This window comes from Apteryx mantelli, chromosome 15, assembly GCF_036417845.1.
Source record: "Apteryx mantelli isolate bAptMan1 chromosome 15, bAptMan1.hap1, whole genome shotgun sequence".
Classification (NCBI taxonomy): Eukaryota; Metazoa; Chordata; class Aves; order Apterygiformes; family Apterygidae; genus Apteryx; species Apteryx mantelli.
In genome coordinates, this window is record NC_089992.1 from 12,156,607 (window position 1) to 12,178,179 (window position 21,573).

The 21,573-nt window shown below is 39.5% G+C and overlaps 1 protein-coding gene across 2 annotated transcripts in view; it reads right to left on the reverse strand.

The window, feature by feature from the left end:
• The window catches only part of PDE8A (phosphodiesterase 8A), a 136,273-nt gene extending 115,359 nt beyond the window's left edge, over positions 1–20,914 (reverse strand). For both annotated transcript variants that reach the window (XM_067305929.1, XM_067305930.1), the window contains exon 1: positions 19,930–20,914. In XM_067305929.1, coding sequence (XP_067162030.1) covers positions 19,930–20,190 — 261 coding nt within the window. In that variant the 5' untranslated portion in view covers positions 20,191–20,914. The remainder of the gene's footprint in view (positions 1–19,929) is intronic.
• Positions 20,915–21,573: the final 659 nt, after the last annotated feature.

The window sequence follows — 21,573 nt, forward strand, 5'->3', positions numbered from 1 at the left end:
AAGTTAATGTAATGTGAAACAGTTTTCAAATATCTTATACTTTCCCCACTTTTTTTAAATAACACATTAATTATGCCTTTGATCAACACTTTTCTTCAGCAAGATTGGGTATAATTTGTATTCAGAAAATAAAGGAAAAAGAAAAATAAATAACCACAGCTCCAGTCACAGAAAAAAACTCCTTTAAATTAGACAAAGCTAAATGAGAATTTTTAAACTAACAAATGTGTGTAGTCCTTGCACTGCTGTTGCTTATCTTTCACAAAGCAGACAAGCTATACGATGGCCTTGGCTGACCATTATACATCATTCAAAGTTAACATTTTTCTATTTGACCATCTTATCCTCCTGTCTAAGCAATGCAAACCGACAAGTCACTAACTAAAACATCATTCTATAGCCCAAAAATTTCTGCCAAGGCACAATATGATCAATCTCAAGGATTTTTTAAGAAGAATTCAGTGGTTATAAAACAATCGCTGAAAGTACTGAAGGCCTTTCCCAGGAAATTCTCTTAGTTTATCTGTGCCATATTTGCCATTGCAATGTAAGCTTCCTTTTACTGTTGGGTAATTTCTCATTCTATGATCCTAGCCTTTGCCCGGAAAGGAGGTGGAAAGTTTAGAAATATCTGTTTATTGGCCCTAAAAAGCTGTTATTTTAATGAGAGTGGTTAGAATCAAGCAATTGCTTTTTCTAAGAAGAGAAGTATTTTTAAAAAGCAAGGAAGTGCTGACCCCAATGATGTACTCCAAGTGTGAAACAACATCATGTGAGTGACATGAAAACAGACTGGGGACTCTTGATCCCAGGGCACATGAGGACTTAGCGTACCACAGACTGAGCTTGCCTAGTTTCTAGTTGGAGGGTGTTTACCCTGCAAGTGCCAGCACATGCAGGATCTATGGAACAATGTTGTCATGACCTTCAAATATTTAATAGCCTAATGTTTATGGAGGGCAAGGCATTTTGGAAAGAAGCTATAAAAAAGGCAAAGAAAAACTAAAGAGCAAAAAATAAAATACGGACAATAAATTAGATTTCAGGTTTACTTTCCACAGACTGAACAGAAAGACCATAAAGTGTAAAAAAATGACTGCTGATTCAATGAAGAACTCCTCCATGACATACTAACCTATAGGCAGCCCAGATAAAGATACTGTACTCATCATAGCAGCACATCTCTGTGCTAAGCCTAACTTTACAGACTTTGTTATGGTAACATAACAAATTTATTTAAATTAATTCATGTTATTACATACTTTCTGTCATTTCTGTAGTCGGCTGTATGTCATATTAATAGTAAGCTGTTGGTAAGCCATGGTAAGTATTACCATTCCAGTCACTGCTACACAGTTGACTACAAATAGGCTGGAAAGTTTTGTTTAGTGCCAAGTTCTCCAAGTCAGCAGGGTTTGCTGAGCCATGCTCTCCCAAACAGGAACCCACCAGCACCCACCTGACATGGCACCAAAAGTCCTCGGTACACTCTTTCATTATGGACCACCAGTTTTTAGAAGCGCCATATAAGACAGGAAAAGACTAGCTGAGGCCAGCTAATAACACACAGCTCTAAGAAAAGCAGCCTTTCAGTCAACACTACGGGCTTCAAGCATCAGCTTGGCTCCAGAATGTGGATATAAAGAAAGAAGCAAGAGCCTTCGTCTCAGTCTGGCACGTTATTCTGGTTTACTTGCATAATGCCACCTACTAAAATGAGATTTCCATGTCCTCCCAGTCTCCTTCAGTGCAATCAAGAGGACAGTCAGGCCTCTCTTAGTCTATTCACACTACTCTCAGGAAACCAAAGAGAGATGGGTGGTGGTCCCAAACCAGACTCCTTGAGTAGGGAGTTACTGGATGCAGCTCCCTAAGCAAGCAGGCACTCACGGACCACTTTTAAGTCATTTCTGTAATGGTCATCAACCCCGTGCAAGGGCAGCAGAGAATGGGAAGCTCTGAAGGATATTTAAAGATGTAAAACAGCAGAAACACAATAGACATGATACTTTCAAAAAAAGTGGAAAGGATGGCTACTGTTTGGAGTGTGTCTGGAGGAGAGGTAATAATTTTCCCAGTGCTTGTCAAAAAAAAAGCTGCCACAAAACTAGCTTGAGCTTCAATACTTTGGGAAGCCGTTTCACAACCCCTAGTAAGTGGAAAAACAATTTCCCAACATGGAAACAATAATTCCTAAAAGTTCTCAACAGTTTACCTCCAATCTGCAGTCTAACATGGGTGTAAGCCATCATCACTGGGCCACAGAGGTATGGCATGCAACTGCCACTTCCCATTTCAGATCAAAATTAAGTTTGATCACAACTATTTGTGCAGGAATTCCCCTTTTTATAGCAAGTATCCATATGAACTGACATGGTTACAAAAATAGAAGGAAAATGTTTAATGTTGCAAACAAGTACCTTTTAAACTATGTTATGAAATCTGTCAGCACAAGCTGAATCATACAAAACTAGGAGTCCATGCTTAATGTCATTTATGACAGTCCCCATTCATATTTAAATAACTAAAACTCATATGCATAAACTATAATTAAGTAATTTACACATGAACTGATTATTTATGTTTTGTGCTAGGAAAAACGTAAAACAATTTTCTCCCACAATATGTTACTTATTTTGGTTAAGTAACATGAGAGCATACCTACAATTTAAAATGTCAGCAAGGAAAACATTTTTAAGCATAGAAAAACACCACAATTTTGAAAGCTGATGAAAAACATTTTCTCATATGACAGGTTAGAAATAAGTTTACTGGTTTTCAGCTGAAGTTAGAGAAAAGCTAATTTTTTGGTTTATTTGATTTTGTGTATGCATCTAGGAAAATACTCCTCTAATATCAGATTGATTTATAATAATGGCATTTTAAGGGCTATTGATCACAGCGCAAATGATTAAGAGAATACTGTGTATACTAAATAATAAAGAAATTCAGGGAGAGTTCTGTTTATTAGCTATGCTTCTTTGTAACAAAAAGATTCTATCACTTCCAGGATAGTAGTTTCGTGCCAGTTGATGGGAAGAGGCTAGACCTTCCTTAGAGACCTTAACCCAATAAAAGCACTTCTTTAAAAAAAATATAAAAGTACTAAGTGAGGGATGCTGACATGGTCAGTGAGAAGAGGTGTACTACTTGTGGCAAAAAATAGTTGTATACACATACATATATGATCATTAGAAGCATAAAAATGGCAGTCAAAGGAAAATCATAAGGCCAACAGGAACAAGAGAGAGATGATTTTTAAAGACCATATCTCCTAGAAGGGATGTAGGAAGGAACCTCCATTATGTATAACAGAACAAGTTAAAGAAAAACTACAGACCACTATGGACGCAAAGTAACAAGGTTAAGCAGAAACATGCAATGAAGTGACTCTTCTGCTATAGAAGCAGCTGTGGTATCACGTCTGTATCACAAGCTGCCCTTTTGCATTACCACCAAATTGTCACCAAATCATAACTGGTAAATTGATACCTTGTGTACAATAATAATTTGTCCCTTACTCAAACACAGATCTAGGATAGCTTCATGAGATAATTATTAATGTTATACTGGGTACTTAACAATGCAATTAATTAACTGAGAGTTCAACTTTTCCTTAATAACCTGAAGTTGCAGAACGAAGAATCACATACTCAAAGCAAGTTCTGAAGAGCAAAGTGTCCTACAGTCAAAGGCACAAAAACAGCAACAGAGGACAAAGGCCATTAACAATCACTTATTTGTCCTCATTCAAGGACTGTTCATTCCTGTTTGCTCCACTGCCTGGTCTAGCCTACAAAGCTTTGCTGACAAAAGCGGCCTTTCCTTACCAAAGGCTTGTAAATATCTACATTTACATTTCATACCTTGGCAAAATTATTTCCTGTTAAATCTACCTGACCAAACAAGGAAAAATTGCCAGCAAAGCATGGTACAATGTGTTGCAGTGTCAGAGCAGCATTCAGAACGCTAACAGAGTCCTTCAGATCTCTCACTGCTACAAATTCTTGCTGCAAAGATGCTCAGCCTCCTACAAGCAGCCCAGTGGTCCATTAACATCAGCTGCCATAACCTATTGCAGTCCAAAGGCTCACAGTAGAAAAGAAGGAAAAGGGCTCCATTCCCTCTGTACTCTGCACCAAGTTCATTTCACTTCCACAGTCCTAGTACAGTTGTGGCCTTGACTATATTAAGACTTTGCCTAAATTAGAAATGTTTTTTAAGTATAATTCCACAAGTCAAGAAATACAGGAAAAAAAATTCTATCGTGGACGAAGTTATATCATTGTAGTTAAACCTTCAAACAGCGTAAACTATACTGTCACAAGCACATTAGTGTCAGTATTGCTGCAATTACAGTAGGGCTTTTACCCTAGCTATGTCAGTAAGAAATCACAAATGTAAAGAACAGACCACTGCACTATTAGCACAAGAGAGGAAAGAGGATGACAGATCGCCAAAGGCCCTAGGTACTTTTTTCGGTAACATATGATGAGATCTTTCAGAGTAGGGTCACGGGCAGCAGGGAAATAGAGGATTGCCCACTTCTTCAAAACAATATTTACTCTTTCTCCAAGGCCAAGTTGAAGAAACCCAGCTAGCTAAACTGGAATCAGTCAATCTCCATTACCTTCAGCAGGTGTTGTACCACCTCTCAGCAAGACTGAATTTTCTATACCCTCAGGACAGAGAGGGAAGAAGGAGAAAACACAAGAGTAAACCAGATCAATTCATTTATAACAAAAACAGATAACAGTGAATGTTCTCTATTTTTAAGTGAGCCAAGTAGCTAGGAAGTGCATATGTGTAATCACTAAAGAGAAAAAAGTCAAAAAATTATTGTAGCTCTCTTGGCACTCTTACACAGGAGCTGCAATCCATAAAACTCAGCCACAGCCACTATCCTCACTCAAAACTGCTTGACAGCATATATAAAACAGCATTGGCTCCAACTTGTAAAGTAGTATCTGCACTACACAGCACTACGCAGGTCTACACTACAGACCAAAGTATTTTTAATATCTGTTAAAGGAGGCCTTAACTGGTTTAAGAAGAAATAGGACTGCAGTAATAAATTTGTTCTCTTGAAGCGTGAGTTGGAAGTCGTACCCTCCTATCAGCAGGTTCACTGTATAATGTATTGTGAAGCTTTGGCTGCAAAGAAGCTGTAGCTTGCAGTTAATGAGCTGTTCAAAGTATCCATGAAATTGTCAACTTAATTAAGCCAAGTTTAGTTAGCAGTCATCTTTTAAAAATTTTGTGTGAAGATGTAGACTCTGAAAGTGCCCAGCTATGCACTGTAGCAAAGTGCCTTGTATTTTTCTGAACAAAGAAATTAAGAGTTCATGTGATGAGAGATAATGCTGCTTCACGAAGTGTCTTAAGAAAGCCCCCTGGTTATCTCAGCATGTCTGGGAGCTTCATACTTTTTTCTATTTTTAGAGAGTTAAGAAGCATAAGCATTTGAGAACAGCCAGTGATGGCGTCTTAAGATATCCTAACCTCTGGAAAGAAATACACGATTTGGGGTGAGGAAGGAGAGCCTACTCAGGAAACGTTCTTGTGCAGATCCAAGCTTTTATCACTCTACTGAGTTCTGCAGATGGGTGTACTGACATGATAGCCATGATCCGAGAGGCTTGTCCTATTCAGATGAAGACAGAAAATTTCAGAGATCATCAGGAGGAACAGGCTGCTCTATATGGCCTAAATGTATTCCAGATGGAACAGAACCAATCTCTTTCCTTGCTGTTGTTCACGGCTTTGAACAAAGCACTTCAACCCATACCATTGTCTTTCCTGTATCTTAAACCAGGTTAGCACATGTTAAAGACCTTGCCCAAACTAGATTCAAAAACAAGACCTTAGAGTGTATCAATTTAGCATTTTGATTTCTATTTAAATTAACTGCTAGCTAATTGGAAAACATCTTGTACATACTCCTCTGGACAGTCTGTTCACATCTGTTCCAGGACAAAAATATCTGTAGTAACCAAACTGAGTTAAAGCCATCAATTAATTTGAGTTTAAGAACTTGTGTGTAAACAAATCATTAATCACTGGCCTCAGTTCATTCCTCAGTACAGAGTTCAAGGTTTCCCAAACGTGACTTGGACTCTTAAGGATATGAAGACCTTTTGCAGCACCAAACAACAGCAGGAGTGCAGTGCTGTTCCAGCTGCAATCCCTTCACCCTGGCAGTCATGCTTCTCCCTCTGTAGGAAAAGTTTTGTTGGTTTACCTTAAAATCATTAAGCTATCTCAGAATGAGCTGTGGAGGCCCCTCCTTTAGGAGAATCTCTTAAGATTTATACTTGATGGCTTGGGACCCTCTTATGTTAGGAAAGATGATGAAAAAAATGCCAAGCCCTTCACTCACATCCACCTCTCTGCAAAATGAGAAAAAAAAAAAAAAGAAGAGGAATGAGGTACTGTGCAGATTCTCGAAATTCTTACAAAGCAGCATGCAGCTACTATTAGTCAAGCATTTAAAGATCCCCAGGTAATACTACACATGTATATTTACTGCTACTTACTGTATTATTACAGAGTTGAAGGGTAAGTAGATTCTATAGTCAAACTGATTGTCCACAGCCAGGAAGGCTGCTCTGCTTTCAGGTATGATCAAGAGAATGCACTTCCCTGGTGCATTTAACCTGAAATGGGATAGCACTGTCACAGTAAATCCTAACAAGTGCATGCAAGTGGGTATTTGTCTAATCAGTAGGTTGAAATGCCAGTCAGCTGGGGAAAAAATGTAAGGAGCCACAGACCAGAAGTATCAGATTTCCTGAGGGGGGGATGACAGTTCTTCTTTGCAGGTCATCCATGGAGAAAGGGCAAGAGACTGCCTGGCCTCATTGCTAAACAAACACTTTAGGAAACAACAGATTGAGAGAGACAGTGTCCTTGCTCCAACTGACAATGGAAAAATCTAGGCGTTTTCTCAATTAAGATCACTCTTCCATGACTAGGTAAAGATACCTTGCCATGGTTCTGCTAAAATATGGAAAATGCACAGAGAGTCTGGGAAGTCGGAGGAGACCCCGCTCTGTATTCTCCCTGCAGAGACAACCAAGGCTTCTGCAACCTATGAGCAAAATCATTCATTATCATGACCTCAGAGCCAAGCACAGGACCCCATCACTTGCATTCTGCACTGATTCTTGACCTCACAAGTAAATTTAGCAGGCAATGATAGAGTGGTGCAATATATCAGGGCAAGGATCTACTAATCCAAATAACTTCTGTATGTACAATTAAGAGTTAAATGTGACAACTATATCTGAACACCTAATGCCTGCAACTTTCTACTGCAGCCCAAAGGCTCACAGTAGAAAAGTAGGAAAAAGCCTCCATTCACTGAGTTTGTGCGAGGTTTATTTCACTTCCACAGTCCTCAAACTTCACTAGTCTGCTTTGCCTTTGTATAACAACATAGCAAACTTACTCCATGAAGCAAAATTTGCCCTGTGAACAGTGTCCCACAACCTTAGCAGAGTACAACAGAAGAAAGTACATGCTGCCAAAGGGGCACAAGAAAGCTTTGTAATAGCTCTTAGAAATCAGAACAGCTAAGAAAAAGTTAGGATAAAACTTCAGAGCTGTCTAACCTCCAAAAGCAGTCGTTTTCAGTTTAACTGGCAAAATAAAAGATGGTATATTCAGCACACTCTTTTGACAGTCCAGCTATTAATCTCATTGTAAGCAATACACAAGAAAGTTGAGCTCTTTTGAAAATCTGAACTTAATCATGCTCCTCTGAAAATTTGGTGCCTGGCAATTTTCCCATGGTCACACGGTGACTCAGGGCTAAACCCAGGGATTAGGCAAGCCTTTAGACTTCCCATAGACTTACTCCAATCACTAGGCAGGGCTTGTTCCCTCCTCCCCACTCCCACTCTGAAACTTTGAGGTTTTGCACTATTATCAAAAAAAGAAAATATATATATATATAAATGTATAAAACAGTGAAAGCAGATTTATGTTTTTCAGTAAAATATCATAAACTGATACATAAATATTTAGCTCTAGGAACCAATAGTAAAAAATGTCCCCCAAAATTCCATTTTTATTTGCTACCAATAGAACATGCTGAAACTACTGCCTGTCCTTCAGGAACAAGCACTGTCTTCTCCTTTCTCACCAACGCCAAGTGTGACAGGGACAGATCAGCTTCCTCACTGAGCAGTTTCAGCTAGTGCCGGCAGTGCAAATAAAACTTCCACCACATAGACCATGATTTTCCCTTAACACTCAGACATTTTTTCGAGCTAATCTTTTCTTTTTTATTATTATTAACAAGGATGATACAAGCTGAATCTCTCTTCTCCCCACAAAGCTGGTCCTTGCTTCTCAATACCACTGTCAAAAGCAGGGTGCTGTTAAAAGGCTATGCGTGCTATTTTTTGGAGAAAACTTAGTTCCCAACAAGCTACTGCTCTAACACACTCATTTTAAAAAAGCTGTAATAAGCCATAATATTTCAGAAAATATAAACTGCTCCTAAAAAATAAGCAGCTGCCCCAAAACAAAGTTTGATAAAGGCAAAATGTTAGCCATATGATTCATGGGGCAGGGAGGAAAGTATCATTCTTCTTATTAGGTTTAGGGGCTGTGACTGACAGCACTACCACTGAATTTGACTTGGCTGCTCTAGTGACAGCTCTTACTTCCAAGGCATTAAACAACAAGGAACAAGACTCATCACTGCCAGAACTGACAACATGTGATAACACAACTAAGTGACAGGATAAGCAGAACAGCCCTTTTATCTGAAATTCTGCAGAATGCAGGTCATTTCCACAGCAAAAGGGAAAAAGAAAACAAATGCTAAGTAAATTAAAAGTTACAGCAGAATCAATGGAAGCACGAAGCTGGGTCTGAGTTCATAGGACTTGCTCTTCCTCTCTGTGCAGTCACTGACAAAACAAAAGCTGTTTGGGTTTGCAAAGCCTTTTTGGCCTGCGTTTGGAAACTTTTGCCCCTCTAAAATATCCATGTTACCCTCAGCTTTCTATCTGCAGAATATTCTGCTTTATGTATGAAAAAAGCACCTAGCTTCTCTGGTTATGAAGATCTTCCTCAAAATGCAAACCCATACTGGTTGGTTACATTTCTACCTGCTTGCTTTCTTTTAAACATTTTCATCAGTTGTTCATGGTCCCTGACACAATATTTGCAGAATCGAATACATAAACGTTCCAACATTGATGGCGCGTCAGCGCTAAATATTCACTACCACAGTAGAATGGGTTTTGGAAATTATTCCTCCATTTAAAAATTCCACTCAAAGAGTACAATGTTTTTTATTGCATGTCTACTTAGCAACTAAGTCTTAAGGAAACAAAACTAAAATATTCTTATGATATTACACGCCAAAATTGTGAAAAATGAGAAGTAAATCAGTATGTCCAGACTAAATCCAGAAGAGGAACATGAAAAACTCTTCTCATTTTTGTAGCTTTAAATAGGTTCCTTGCATCTTTCTCCAAAGCACATTTTGCTGACCACTGTTAGAGGCAAAGCACTGCATATGAGGGACATCAGCTCGACCTGAGAGCAACTCTGATGTTCCTAAATACATGACAGCCTTGATACTCTATGACACATAATTAAGATCAAGCATGTAAGTAGAAACATACAGTGAGTTGTTCAAAGAGACCCACAACAACCAGTGACTGTCTAGTTCTTCCGATTTCAGTTCAGTATCTCTAACCTGGGCCACACTGCTGCATCATCTGCAACTGCAAAACACCAGGCAACATAATACATCCCAATATACTTAAGATATAAGTGGAGAACTACACTGGTATGGGCATGTAGAAAAAAAATCCTTTCAAAGTCCCAGAAACTCAAGGTTTTAACTTTGTGAGACACCACTCAAGAATGGCAATAGACTTGCACATTTAATTTATGACCTAAAGGCACAGCAATCTATATTCTTTATATAGCTACTGCTTGATAACAACCTCTGCTGCCATATGAAGCTGAGAAAAAAATAAATCTATTTGCCATCCCATTACTCTTGTCATTAGACAGTTAATAACATCTGTTATTGGTAGTTTTTTTCCATTAGTTATGTATTAAGCAATCATAAAACATGGGGCCTAACTGTAAGGACTCACACACCAGTTGCACTAAAGAGAATCCACAGAAATTCTACTTACAGACCAAAGATCAAATCCTGACCATCCTGAAAACCGTAGGAACTTTGCCACTAATTTCAGCACAGCCAAGAATTTGCCTACTGGAGTTATACAGATGTCTTTCTGGAATGACACAAAATAACTTAGCCCTTAATACACTATTGCCACTATTTTTATTTTCAAATCATGTATCCAACAGAGAGCTATTTTCTACAGCAGTGAGAGGTAAACACAGCAGTCCAAGTTCTGACTCACATACACCCCTCAAGAGCACAGATTTTAATGAGGTTGAAGGATAGTAATTTGGACAGAATTTGGACCACCAGTAAAACTCTTTGGTATTTTGAAAGTAATTCTTCATTTTGCTTTGAAAAATATAACACAGATTTCTTGCCAGCAATCCCAAAGCCATCCACACTTAAGCAAATGGCAGCGCTTCTCTGGATTCCAGTCCACACAGACTCACGTCCCGATATCCATCCTAGGCCCAAGGTATTTACCACTAAGTTCCAGCTAATGGAAAAGTGCACCTTTATCAGTCAGTTAAACTGCAGCCATGTAAAGGGGAAATCACTTCTGCTTCAAGTTACTGAAGTAATACATGCGGTTGTCCTCAACCATTTGTGAAATTTCTCACCAAACTTTTATGAAAAAATTCTTAAAAACTGAAAGAAACAGCAGTCAGAGTATTACAAAAGGAAGAATCACACATGGGCAAACTCAGTCTTTAAGGTTGAACACCGATATCAACCTATCTACCTACCACACAGACACACAGTGCATTTAAAAACCTGGAATTAAAACCGTGGTTTCAGAAATAGATTTCTACACGTAAGTGTCAGAAGAGAGGCAGTCTTGTTAATTCAGCATGAATGAGGATCATCTTCTATCTGATGGTGTAAAGACTGTAGCTACTCCTAAATACAGAAAGATTGTATTCAAGGCAGATCGAGGTTCTTTTGTTGTTCTCTAAATAAAACATAAGCATAGTTTCTTTCAGACAAGATCCTTATAAACAAATTCATATTGCTGAGCCCTGTCTGAGTTTATTTCTCTGATTAATTGTATTAAACATAATAGCATCACAAACTTAAAGATGGAAAACTATGGTAAACATATAACTTTTAAAATACATTGTCTTTTAGTGGCAAGTAAGATGGGGCCTCAAAGTTTCCACTGCATCCCAGTAGGGAGCTAAAGGTCATTGCTAATTCAAAGTTAAAAACAATGGGAAGTAAAGGATGTCATTCTTTTCTATTTGCCCAGTGATTCTGTGTTTTCTTTGTATGGATTTACTTAGGAAACTGGGAAATCTAACAAACAATGAAAAGATCTCAAGGTTATCATTTTTCTCCTAACAAAGCTGCATATCAGAAATCTGTTCATGCCACTATGTAAGATGTTTGATTTATGAAGAAAAATACTTTTTACTTGAGAAAGTTTGATCTTTCCAAGAACACAAAATGCTCAGAAGTTTTACATGAAACTTTCAAAATAAAATGCCGAATTATTTTGCTTTTGCAAGAAGAGTGAATTCTCATTACCAATCAAGAAGCAGACGTAAAATTAAATCTGTTAAAACCATTACTTAACAAATGGATTAACTTCTATCCTGATTAAAAAAAAAAAAAAAAAAACTTGCTTGAAATGTAGTATCTATTCAATTCACTCAGGAATGAAATACATATTTGACCAACAAGAAGACCGCCTTTACACCAACAAAATATGCCAACCTAACTTTAGGGGTCAAGCACAGGTTGCCTTTCACACACACGCATACATGGGAGAAAAGGGACAGTAAAGCAGGATGTGGGTTTGAGGTCTGCTCCGTTGCACCTCCAAGGGCTACGGAAGACAAGGCAGGACTGCCTGTGCTGTCCTTTCCTGTAAGGTTTTCTGCATCGCTCTGCCCAGACACAGGGAAGTGACAACTAGCCTGGTTACAGCCCACCGCGGCTACTGCTCGGTCACGTTCTGTGCTACCACTGCAATGAGCAGGAGCTAAGGATGGTCTGTAGCCTACAAGAGACACCACCTCAAAGCATCAGGGTCTACAGCACCAAAGGTAAGCTGCACAGCAAAAATAGGTCTGTGAGCTCTTCTGACTGCCTGATGATAAATAAAAATTACCAAGCAGGTATTTCTGTCTCTTCTGCAGATTTGTCTGCCCCATTAGACGATGCTGTGACCAAAGAACTACAGAAACAAAGCCCTGCCAATATTTGGGAACATAAAACTAAGCAACTGAATGGGGAACAAATTTTTTTGCTGCACCTTCAAAAACCTCTGCGCTTAGCTGGTTTTGTTAGTGACAATTTAACTCCAATAACTGGCATTTGGGAGATTTTTTATTTTTTATTTTTAAGTCAGTATCCTCTACCTGACCATAAAGATGGGAAAGAAATTCAGGGCATCAAAGATTTCTTCCAAGACCCACAGGAGGAAAAAAAAAAACAAACAACAACAACAAAAAAAACCCTTATCTTCATGATACTTCTAAAGTACAAAACAAATCCAATCAGCCTTCTCCTGTATTCCCATACTGAACCTGCCTTCCATCATTCCCCTCCCCAAAAAGCCTAGATATATCATTTGGGACAGGGGAATGATTCTCAGGCAATCTTTAAGGCATGTTCACATGCACACAAAAACTTAATTCAAATACAAGGCCAAATAAGCAAGGTGGTGGGTTCAATTCCATTTCTACTGAACTCAGTTACAGTAGTTGACAATGGTGGAAACAGGATCAGGCTGTGTGGGCAGAATTCACCAACTGTCTTTAAGAAGAAGCTGCTAATGGTAAAAAATTGGCTATACTGTAATAAAGTAACAGAACAAAAACTTCTCCAGACACAGATGGGCATCTTAATTTGAATCCCTCATGCTGGAATCAGTGTCTTCTTCATTAGGAACATTATTTTATCCCTAATATAGCTTTTAAATCTTGAATATTCTTTTTTGACTTCATTCCAAGTTATTTTGCTTTTCAAGAATCTCTTTCTCTCTCTTTCTCTCTCTCTCTCTATAAAATATATATATTTATATGTGCAGCAACAGTTAAAAGACTATCAAAAACCATCTCAAATTACCTTGTCAACCCCATTCAAAATAGATACAACTTATTTCAAAGCATTTCCAAGTCAATAAAAGTAAGTTCTAGCCTTCACCCTTTCTTCTGAAACAAAGCCATACATGTGGAAGCTGGTTTATAAAACACTAAGTTTTTTACATAATGTAGAGTGACAAATTTACAGATTTTACAAGGAAGAGGAGAAAAGTGCCTGGGAGTTTGATTTGAGGCCAACAGTTCAACCCATAGTAAAAGGGGATGGTCTGGAAGAATGCACAAATTAGAGATTCCGCTATTTAATTTCACAGCATGTGTACCAGCATCATTTATTATGTTTTGGCCTTAACAGGGATTTTAAAAAGGAACCTAAATGGGGCTGGATGCTGAAGTCTTTTTGCAAAACAGAGGGATTTAACAACATCACCTCCTTGAAGCCTTCGAAAACTTATAATCTGACTCTGAGCAAACTATTTAGTATGTAATGCACACTAAAGCTATTCAATTTGCATCTTGTCATCCCATGCCAATTTAAATTATGGTTAAATGAAGATACCTAATTATTTTACCCAGAGGACTGATAGCAACGAGTAGAATGTCACAGGGCAAGCAAATTCCTGGTGAAACTCCACTGAAATTAATGGATCTGACCTAATTCACACACAAAATTACACACTGGACATGAAATCATGTTGTATCTGCAATGTTGGAAACATTACTAACAGTGTTTTAATTCCACCCATGGCTGGTAAAGCTGTTTACAATTTGGGTATATTATGTACATACATAGCACCAAAATAGAACACAATGCTAAATTGTTCTCATATCTGTGCAGGTGTTGGTATGGTCCCCTGACAAAATGATACCTTACATAAAGCTTGTATTGAAATAATTCTACCTTGGGGCCAATCTGCTCATTTATCATATTTTCTTTAGGTTTTCTTCACTTTTTGTTGGGAGATAGTAAGAGCTTTAATCATCCATATCCCTAAGTATTTATTTCTTCTTTAAGGACTGATTTTAAAGTCAGTTGGCACTCTAACTGCTCAAAAAGCAGAATATTTTCAATGTTTTGTTACTGTTGCTTAAGAGGCTCAATTCTATAGTCCCTTCTCAAGGCAATAGTTGTGAGAAGTGAATGAAAGTTCATATAATAACTAAAGTAAAATATTAATTTATCACTGTTGGCAGGACATTGTAATTTCAATGGCTGTTAAAAATAATTCTCATTCAAATACATCCCATTTTCTTAATATGGACATTTCTTTGAACATAAGGAACAGATATTAAAACATGTAATAATGGAAGCAAAACAGTTTCTAAACTATTTTTTCTAAGTTTTAAATGAACTACAAGCAACATTCTTAATGAAACACTCTCCATATTCACACAGATCATAAATACCTTCTAATCTAAAATTCATTGAACACAAAGTATCTGCAAGTGGATGTAATAATTTCACAATGATCTTTAATTTATATTTACACTTAGCATTTTGGATATTAAAAACTGAACTGTTGGCACCTAGACACTAAGGAGATGCTGGTACCTTGCACTGGGATTTCAAACTGCCTGTTATATTGGGAACAGTGGAAAGGGATGGGGAACTAGTCACTAATAATTATATTACCTCCAGCTTTTCTCCCTGTCTTATAAGCAAGTACATTCTACCACTAGAAAGTTTCTCACTGTGGATGGACTTACAAGTAGATCTAAGCAATACAATTAAGAATACAAAGGGTACAACACGGTATAATAAATACTTAGAACTGTAGAAATCAAGGTTTGATTTTAACACTTCCTTTATTGATCCATTCAGGTGGCAAAAAAGGAAAAGCTTAGAAATTTTCTGCTAAACCTAAAATGGCCAGGCAATAGGCACAAAGTTCAGACTAGGGCAGGGAAGAACAATGCAAAGGGCAAAGAGAAGACCATGTTTCATGCCTAGCAGCTGAATTTATGAGCTGAAAGGAGTCTCAGTGGAGTTCTTACTAACAGTGAATACTCCAAATATTCAGGGTCAAGCCTTGCTCATCTCGGTCACACAAGAAATTGCTCTGAGATGCAGTGACACATTTAGCATGAGTCGGTTTGCATGACCAGGAAGGAACTACTAATAACCTTTTAAAAATTAAAAACTCAGATTAGGCTATCTTCATAGTGGAGGAGTGATCTATATGTTGTGAGTGATTTAAAGTTTGCTCTGTTCCAGTTTATGTTACAAACAAAAGGAAATTAAAAGGTAAAGATAAAAAATGGATTTAAATATTAACCCAGCCATGAATATGAAAAGCTCACGTGTTACTACATCAGTTTACTTCACAGCATTTCAAAACTAGTCCCCTATTCCCTGGAGAAAAGGGTTTATTCGTTGCAACAAAAGCATAAAAAAAAGTCAGCCTGGGAGTCTGGAGCCATAAAGATTGAGAAAAGTTAGTGTATCTCAGCGTGGGAAGGATCCTCTCAGTGGGAGCAAGGATCTCTGTACATGAGGGCTGACGTCAGTGGAAGTGGGAGGGAAATGGTGATGGGGAGGTTTGTCAGGGAAATGATTGAGGATGGTTTCAGTGGGAACAGGGGGGAATCAAGAGAGGGCTGGATGGCCTCAGTGGAAGTAGGGACAGTACGTGTGGGAGTTTCAAAGGGAGGGAGAGCTCATGTGTTCCAAGGGGAAGGAATTACCAGAACAGGCAGGAAAAGAGCAGACAGCTTAACGGACTAAATAATGTGCAGCTACATGCTGAAGTGAGATCCATTTCAGCACTGAAGGTACAAGTTAGCATGCAGCCTCCTATACGCAGAATTCTGCAACCATTGATTCTTAGTGACTGCAAAATTAACTGGCAATTTCACAGGTTTCAAATGAAGAAAACTTACTGGCTGCAGTGCCGTGGATTTAAACCGGTTGTCCCGTATCAGCTGATAAATCAAATGGCTATTCCAAATTTAGCCCTGCTGGCTTAGGCCAACTTTTAATTTAAAATAAGGGAAGTTTGGATTCACTCTCTGATCTCCTTGCACCAAAATGCACAAATTTCTGTTAAATATTCATGAGAAAGAGAGTTTTATAAGAAAAGAGGAAGGAAATCTCACACATGTAAAAGAATGGCAGGGTAAAATAAACGTGCAAGATATGTGCTAGAGTGTATGTTAATGCGCTGTAGAAGAGTGACACACAGATGTGATGATGGGACAGCATTTGCTTATGAATGCCCGAGCCAGTTTTACACAAATGCTCATGAAGTCCTTATACCATGGCAACATTTACTCTGCTTATGTTATATATTATCCAGAAATATTACCCTAAAAGTGTTTTAGCAGATTTCTATAAAGCCAAGTACATTGAACTGCACAGACATCTGAAGAGGAAAAACATAACTAAGGCATGAAAAAGACAGAATATAACAATTTTGAGTCTACTCTTTTGAGACTTTTAGAGACTAAAAAGCCTGGAAACCTCTCCTTTACAACAGTACTGTGCAAGTTTCCTTTAATATTCCTAACATAGCACTGTATAATCAAACCTCAGTCACTGTTACTGAGTCTAAACCTTGCTCATCTTTCACTGGTAAAAGTACCGATTTTGAGCTGTGGAGTCTACATTTTGAAGATTAAAGGAAGGGTTTTCATGGCTGATTCACTTTTTACATATGGCATTTATTCCAAACTGCTCAGAAATTTTCAACTGAAAGCCACATATAAAATTACTAATTAAAGAGGGAGATACAGATGACACTATCAAACATGATTTATTAAGGAGCTCCTCTGTTAACCACATACTATCAGCATACCTATATATACCCAGAGTAGATACTACTGCATGTATCTGTGCGCACACACGCACTTTCAGAACTACTCTGCAAGCTTCCTATGGATAAAGTTAGGTTTTTCAGTACTAGGAAAGACCAGGTAACTTTTCCAGCTACACTTTGCGAATGACGCAAATCACAAACCATAGCATGATGACACCACATATTCAGAAAATGATCCTCTGTCATTTGATCAGATGAAAGATCTAATAGCACATAAATATAATGCCAGAATAAATTGGGGGCTAATTAGCAATATATATATAATGCCATTTTACAGTTAGCATTGGTTATTTCTTTTTATGACACTTTCTGACTTGAAAAATACGCACTATAGCTAACAAACTGATTCAATAAAAGTCATTATAACACCTACTGTGTGTATTTTAATAAACTTAATGCTAATGCCAGCTGAAGTGAAAATTCAAGATTTACACATGGGCCGAGTTTTGTTCTTAGCTCTCACATAGGACTTTCTTGGCTTTAATCTGTGCATATACAACAAAAGAATGTGAATGAGCTTCAATTACAGTGCCCTGAACCGAAGTAAAAATGCCATTGAGGCAGGCTACTGGTTATTCACACAATTCTGATTACAGTAGCAAAGCACAAAAGGTATGAAGCATCTTCTCTCTATTTGAGGGTATTCCAGGCACCAGAAAGAGCATATGCTGCACTCTGCAGAATAGCAATAATTTGTAGCACCACACTAATTCTCACAGTTCTTTCTCAGATCAAAAATCCTTTTAACTTCAAAACTGCACAATATCCTGCCCAAGGCTACTTTTGGCTTCAATGATTTCAGGCTCTTGTCCCTTATCTTCAACGTTTTCACACCTTGTTTCTTTCTAAACAACTTCACTGTACTGTGAAGACAGAAACTGCAGTAGTACAGCTCTCTCTCCAGCGCAGCTTCTGAGACAGCATGGTTAAACTCTAGCACAGTAAAAACTGTAAATCTGATCATAGGATACACACTAATGATAAAAGCACAGAATAAAGTACCATGCCGCTTTATATCTGAGGAGTATTATAGGATTTTACACACGTAAATCATGCAGATGTGATGTTTCATTCAGATTTTGCATTAAATTGATCACAAACATAATTCCACTCTCATTTTTCAAAACCCACTGTTTTGCAGAAGTGTGCTTACAGTAATGACAAGGGTAGAATATATGACTGAATAATAAAAATCAGAATAACTGCCAATGAGATCACAGTACGTATGTGAACCAAAATCAACCACATAGCATCTGGCTGAATTATACACACCTAGTAGCAAGTAGTTTTTACAACGTTCTTGATATCAAACAACAAAATGTAACAAAACTAAGTCTGCTTTCCATGCATGCTTATGGAAAAGGGTTTTGGGGTTGTTTTCTTTCCTGCCTCAAGAAGCACACAGAAAACAAAATCACACAATATAAATTTTAAGAATATTCTCATTTAAAGTTTTTAATGTGCAATTAAAAATTAAGCTAACAAAACAATTGTCAGGATTCTGATGGTAACTTAAATTTCCTTACTGAGGCTACCAAGATTTCATAAGCGTGCCTTTAGTGTGTGAACTTTGCCATAAAGTTCAGTTTCCTGCACAGTATTATTAACATGGAATTTTAGTTTAACGTAACACCATTTGTGTTCATGTTCTGGTTTAGGTATTGTTAATTCCTTCTTCAACTCACTATATACAGAATGTTTCCACATTTTCTACAGTTTTTAAAAAAATTCTATGAACTGAGACTACTAAATCTAGAGGAAGACAATAGAAGAAAATCACCCACAGTACTGAAGAAAATTATTCCAGGTCAATGCTCTAGAAGCTGCCTTAATAAGCCCATAAAAATTCTAAGAATACTGCAAATTATTAGAGTTTCTGTGAGTCTGCAAAACAGTTGACATTTTGGTAGTTCTTGCCTGCATCTTGAGCCTATATCTTATATTTACGGCATGTGTATCTCAGTTCTTATTACAGTAACCCAGAGCAGATCAGCCATGTTATATAATATCCCTGGGAAGCTACAATTTGATTTTTTTAAATTTGCAATCACTTGTTTTTACAAAAAGAGACAGTTCTCCAAAAAAGAAAAGATACAGAATAACCAAAAACTATAGGATTAGCAACTAAAGTGTAACCCATAAACAAACAGGCCACCAATGGAAAGTAAATAGACCAGCAAGCACTCCGCACCACTAACTCTCTTACTTGAAAAAAATCACAGATTACAACTTCTTTTCAGTATGGGTCTCTCTACTGCATACAGGCCTTGTGCTGTACCTCTATACAAAAGTATACGCGCTAACACATATGCACAAATACTTCAGAAAATACCCTATTTGCAGCAACAGACAAGGTCAACAAGTTGTTAATGAAATCAGTACCCAGAACAAAAGCTGCTGTCCCTTCGTTTCAACTTTCTGAATGGAAGGAAGAGGTATGCAAATTCATCAGCCCGTCTAAGTGACTGCTTCAGACTGTGATCTGCCCTTGTCTCGAAAAAAGGCAAGCACAAACAGCAAGAGTGGACAACCCAGTACAAACAAACATGTAAAATACACGAGTTAGTGGCAGTGCAGCTCACATGCATGACAGTCCCACCACAGACGGCCCAGGCCCTCTGCATTCACAAGACCCACATCCCTGGCTCTAACGATTGATGAGGACAATTACACCGTTCTCCTTCGCAGCATTAAGAAAACTTGTTTTGTGGAATGAAGAACAAGGCCTGGGAACATCTATAAAGTCGTTTCAGGAGACTGATTAGTTTATAAACAAAAGTAATAGCTCAAGCCAGGAAAAGCTCTCCCACAATGTATTACTTAGGGAGACTCCTTGGGTTAAATCGCTACAGCCAGCTGCTGTTCTGAGAGAAACAGTGCTTACGTTTAGCACCCTTTTTACCTTAACACTGGATCTGCTGGTCTGAGTCTCTGCCTCCATGCTCTGGCTGTTCTCCCTCTTGTCTTTCTTAGAGGAATTAGTCCTCACCTTATAAGTGGATGTGTTGGAGGATTTAATGAATAATCCTGGGACGGGGTTGCCTTGCTGTTGTTGAGACATGGTTGTGTTGGTCTGGTGAGGAGAATTGCACTCCTCTGACTCTTTGCTACTGTGATAGACCACTCTGCTGTCAGAGATGTGGATGCTTGGAGCACAGCCCATGCTTTGTGGCCACCTGGGGAATATTTCTAAGTTGTATATATATATATATGTGTGTATATATATATATATAAATGTATCTTTCCTTTCCGTTGGTATTTTCCCTCTGCTTAATTTTTTGTTAACAGGTTGAATCTCTTTCCTGCGTCTCCGCTACACTCTGAAGCATTGTCATCGGTCCCTTTTACACCACCAGAAACGTGTCTGTTCTCCGTGTCCTCCAGGAAACGGGTCCTTTTAGCTCAAATCTCAGGAGTGGGTTGGGGAGGGGAGGGAAGTCAAGAACTGGTCGACTTCATATTTTCACAGATTAATATTAATTTTTCTAAGCCATCTGAGAATCTTGGTAGGGTTTTCTTTCCTTCTGGGGAAGAGGAAGGAAAAAAAAGGAGGAAAAAAAGCAAAAGTAAAAAATAACAAAAAAAAAACCCAAACCCCAAAACCACACGCACACACACCCCAGCGTCTTCTTGGACTAGGCGCTCAGAGCGGCCGGGGGCATTGCACCATCTCCTCCCTCCTAGTCCGGAGCACGGCGCATTTTCCACCTGGGTTTGCACAGCGTTACCGATTAACCCGGGTGCGGGCCGGGGCCGGGGGGCCGCTCCCCACCTCGTCTTCCGCGCTCCCCGCCAAGCAGCGCTTACTCCTTACGGTCCCGCTCGGTGCTTTGCCGTGCCGTGCTGCGCTGCGCTGCGCTCGGGGTGTGCTTTGCGGTTTGTTTGGGGTCGAGTTGGAGGTTTGGGGGGCGGGCGGGCGGGCGGAGGGGGGCAAAGTGGTGGCGGCGGGGGGGGGAGCAAAAAAATAACAAGAAAAGCCCCGCCGCCCCGCGGAGCCGGCGTGCGCTCCTCACGCCGCGCAGCGCGTGTCCCGCGCCTCCTCCTCCTCCTCCTCCGTGGCGGCGGCGGCGGCGGGCGGCCGCCGCGGCGGTGACATTCACGTCCCTGTCGTCGGAAGGAAGAGCCCCCCGTCAGGCAGCGCAGGGGCTTCCTCGCCGCCGCAGCGGCATCCCGGTCGGCGGGGCGCGGGCGCCCGGCGCGGCGCAGCGCGGCAGGGCCGGGCCGGGCCGGGCCGCGGGGAGCCCCCTCAGCGCCCGCGCCGGGGCGCCGGGGCGAGCGGCGGCGGCCCTCGGAAAACCAGGGCACGGCTCGGAGGGCTTCCCGGAGCCGCGGGAGGAGCCGGCGCGGCTGGCGGAGGCATCAAAGGGCCTCCATGTTGGGGGGGTTTTTTGGTCAGAGAAATGATGCGAAACGGCGAGGGAAAAAAAGAAGAAAAAAAAGCAAAAAAAAGCGAGAAGTAGAAGGAAAACGATCCTAGCGTCCCATCTCCGCGGAATGGATGGCAGCGGCGAGAGCTTTAATTCCCAGGGCCGTGGTGTCCGTGCCT